A 1,500-nucleotide genomic window follows, 5' to 3' on the forward strand; every position below is an offset into this window, starting at 1 on the left:
GATGTCTACTCCAAGACTGACATGGAAAAAGTTGTGGGCGCATCCAATGCCACCATGTTCTCTGGTTATTCTTGCAGATATTTTGGTTATCTCGTATCTAAAAAGAAGTACATTGTCTCAATTGATGATGATTGTGTCCCGGCTAAAGATCCCAAGGGGTTCCTGGTGGATGCTGTTTCTCAGCACGTGATCAACCTCGAAAACCCTGCCACGCCTCTCTTCTTCAATACCCTTTACGATCCTTATTCTGAAGGAGCGGATTTTGTCCGTGGATACCCTTTCAGTCTCAGAAGTGGTGTCCCTTGTGCTGCATCTTGTGGACTTTGGCTTAATCTAGCTGATCTTGATGCTCCAACACAAGCTCTCAAGACAGAGCAAAGGAACACTGCATATGTTGATGCGGTTATGACTGTCCCTGCTAAGGCTATGCTACCCATAAGTGGAATCAACATAGCTTTTAACCGCGAGTTGGTTGGTCCAGCTTTGGTTCCTGCACTCAGAATCGCTGGAGAAGGGAAAGTGAGATGGGAAACACTTGAAGATGTTTGGTGTGGGATGTGTCTGAAACATATCTCTGATCATTTGGGTTATGGTGTGAAAACTGGACTGCCTTATGTCTGGAGAAACGAGAGAGGAGATGCGGTGAAGAGTTTGAGGAAGAAATGGGAAGGAATGAAGCTGATGGAGAAAAGTGTTCCCTTTTTCGAGTCACTGAAATTGCCTGAGACTGCACTCAAAGTTGAAGATTGTGTGATTGAGCTTGCTAAGGCGGTGAGAGAGCAGTTAGGTTCAGATGATCCTGCCTTCACGCAAGCAGCTGATGCTATGGTTAAGTGGGTCCAGCTCTGGAATTCTGTTAATTCTAGCGGTTAAAGTTAAACTGATGAATCTCCCTCTTGAGGTTAGGTTCCTTTATCACTCTTGAGGTTAGATTCCTTTATAGGTTCCTTTATCACTTCTATCAGAGATTTTACCAAAGTCGTTTGCTTAAGTATCATCATGTTTATTTCTTTGTTTTTATCTAATTATAAGCATGTTTTTGAGTTTTTCAATAATGTAAACCTTGACTGATGAAACCCATCTGGTACTCAACTTGATGACAATATATATTGCGTCGCTTTTAATTCGTTTCTATTATCATCTTGTAGAATAAATTTGCTACTATTAAACAACTTGGTATATTCACAAAGATACAAGATTGGTCATTCCTTTTGTTCTATAAATGTGGAAGTTACAAAGAGAATAGAAACAATACATGTTAGGCAAACTCTTAGTTCTAACTTCTATGCACCGTGTTCCGTGGTTGAAGATGATGATGCTTTGGGTGCCAAAGCATTGAGCAAAGATTGAGTGTCTATAAGTTTTTCCCTAAGCAACACATTGTAGTCATACAGAAGTTGAAATTTCTTCTTGATGTCCATTGCGTCCACTTCTGAGCCAGAGGACCCTTCATTGAACTCTGCAATAGAAACAGTACTAGTGGCAAGAGTTCAGGTTTTT

The 1,500-nt window shown here is 40.9% G+C and overlaps 1 protein-coding gene across 1 annotated transcript in view; it reads left to right on the forward strand.

The window, feature by feature from the left end:
- The window catches only part of LOC104735683 (probable UDP-arabinopyranose mutase 5), a 3,547-nt gene extending 2,413 nt beyond the window's left edge, over nucleotides 1–1,134 (forward strand). Inside the window, exon 3 of the mRNA XM_010455513.2 lies at nucleotides 22–1,134. Within this exon, the coding sequence (XP_010453815.1) occupies nucleotides 22–873 (852 nt within the window). The 3' untranslated portion in view covers nucleotides 874–1,134. The remainder of the gene's footprint in view (nucleotides 1–21) is intronic.

This window comes from Camelina sativa, chromosome 13, assembly GCF_000633955.1.
Source record: "Camelina sativa cultivar DH55 chromosome 13, Cs, whole genome shotgun sequence".
Classification (NCBI taxonomy): domain Eukaryota; kingdom Viridiplantae; phylum Streptophyta; class Magnoliopsida; order Brassicales; family Brassicaceae; genus Camelina; species Camelina sativa.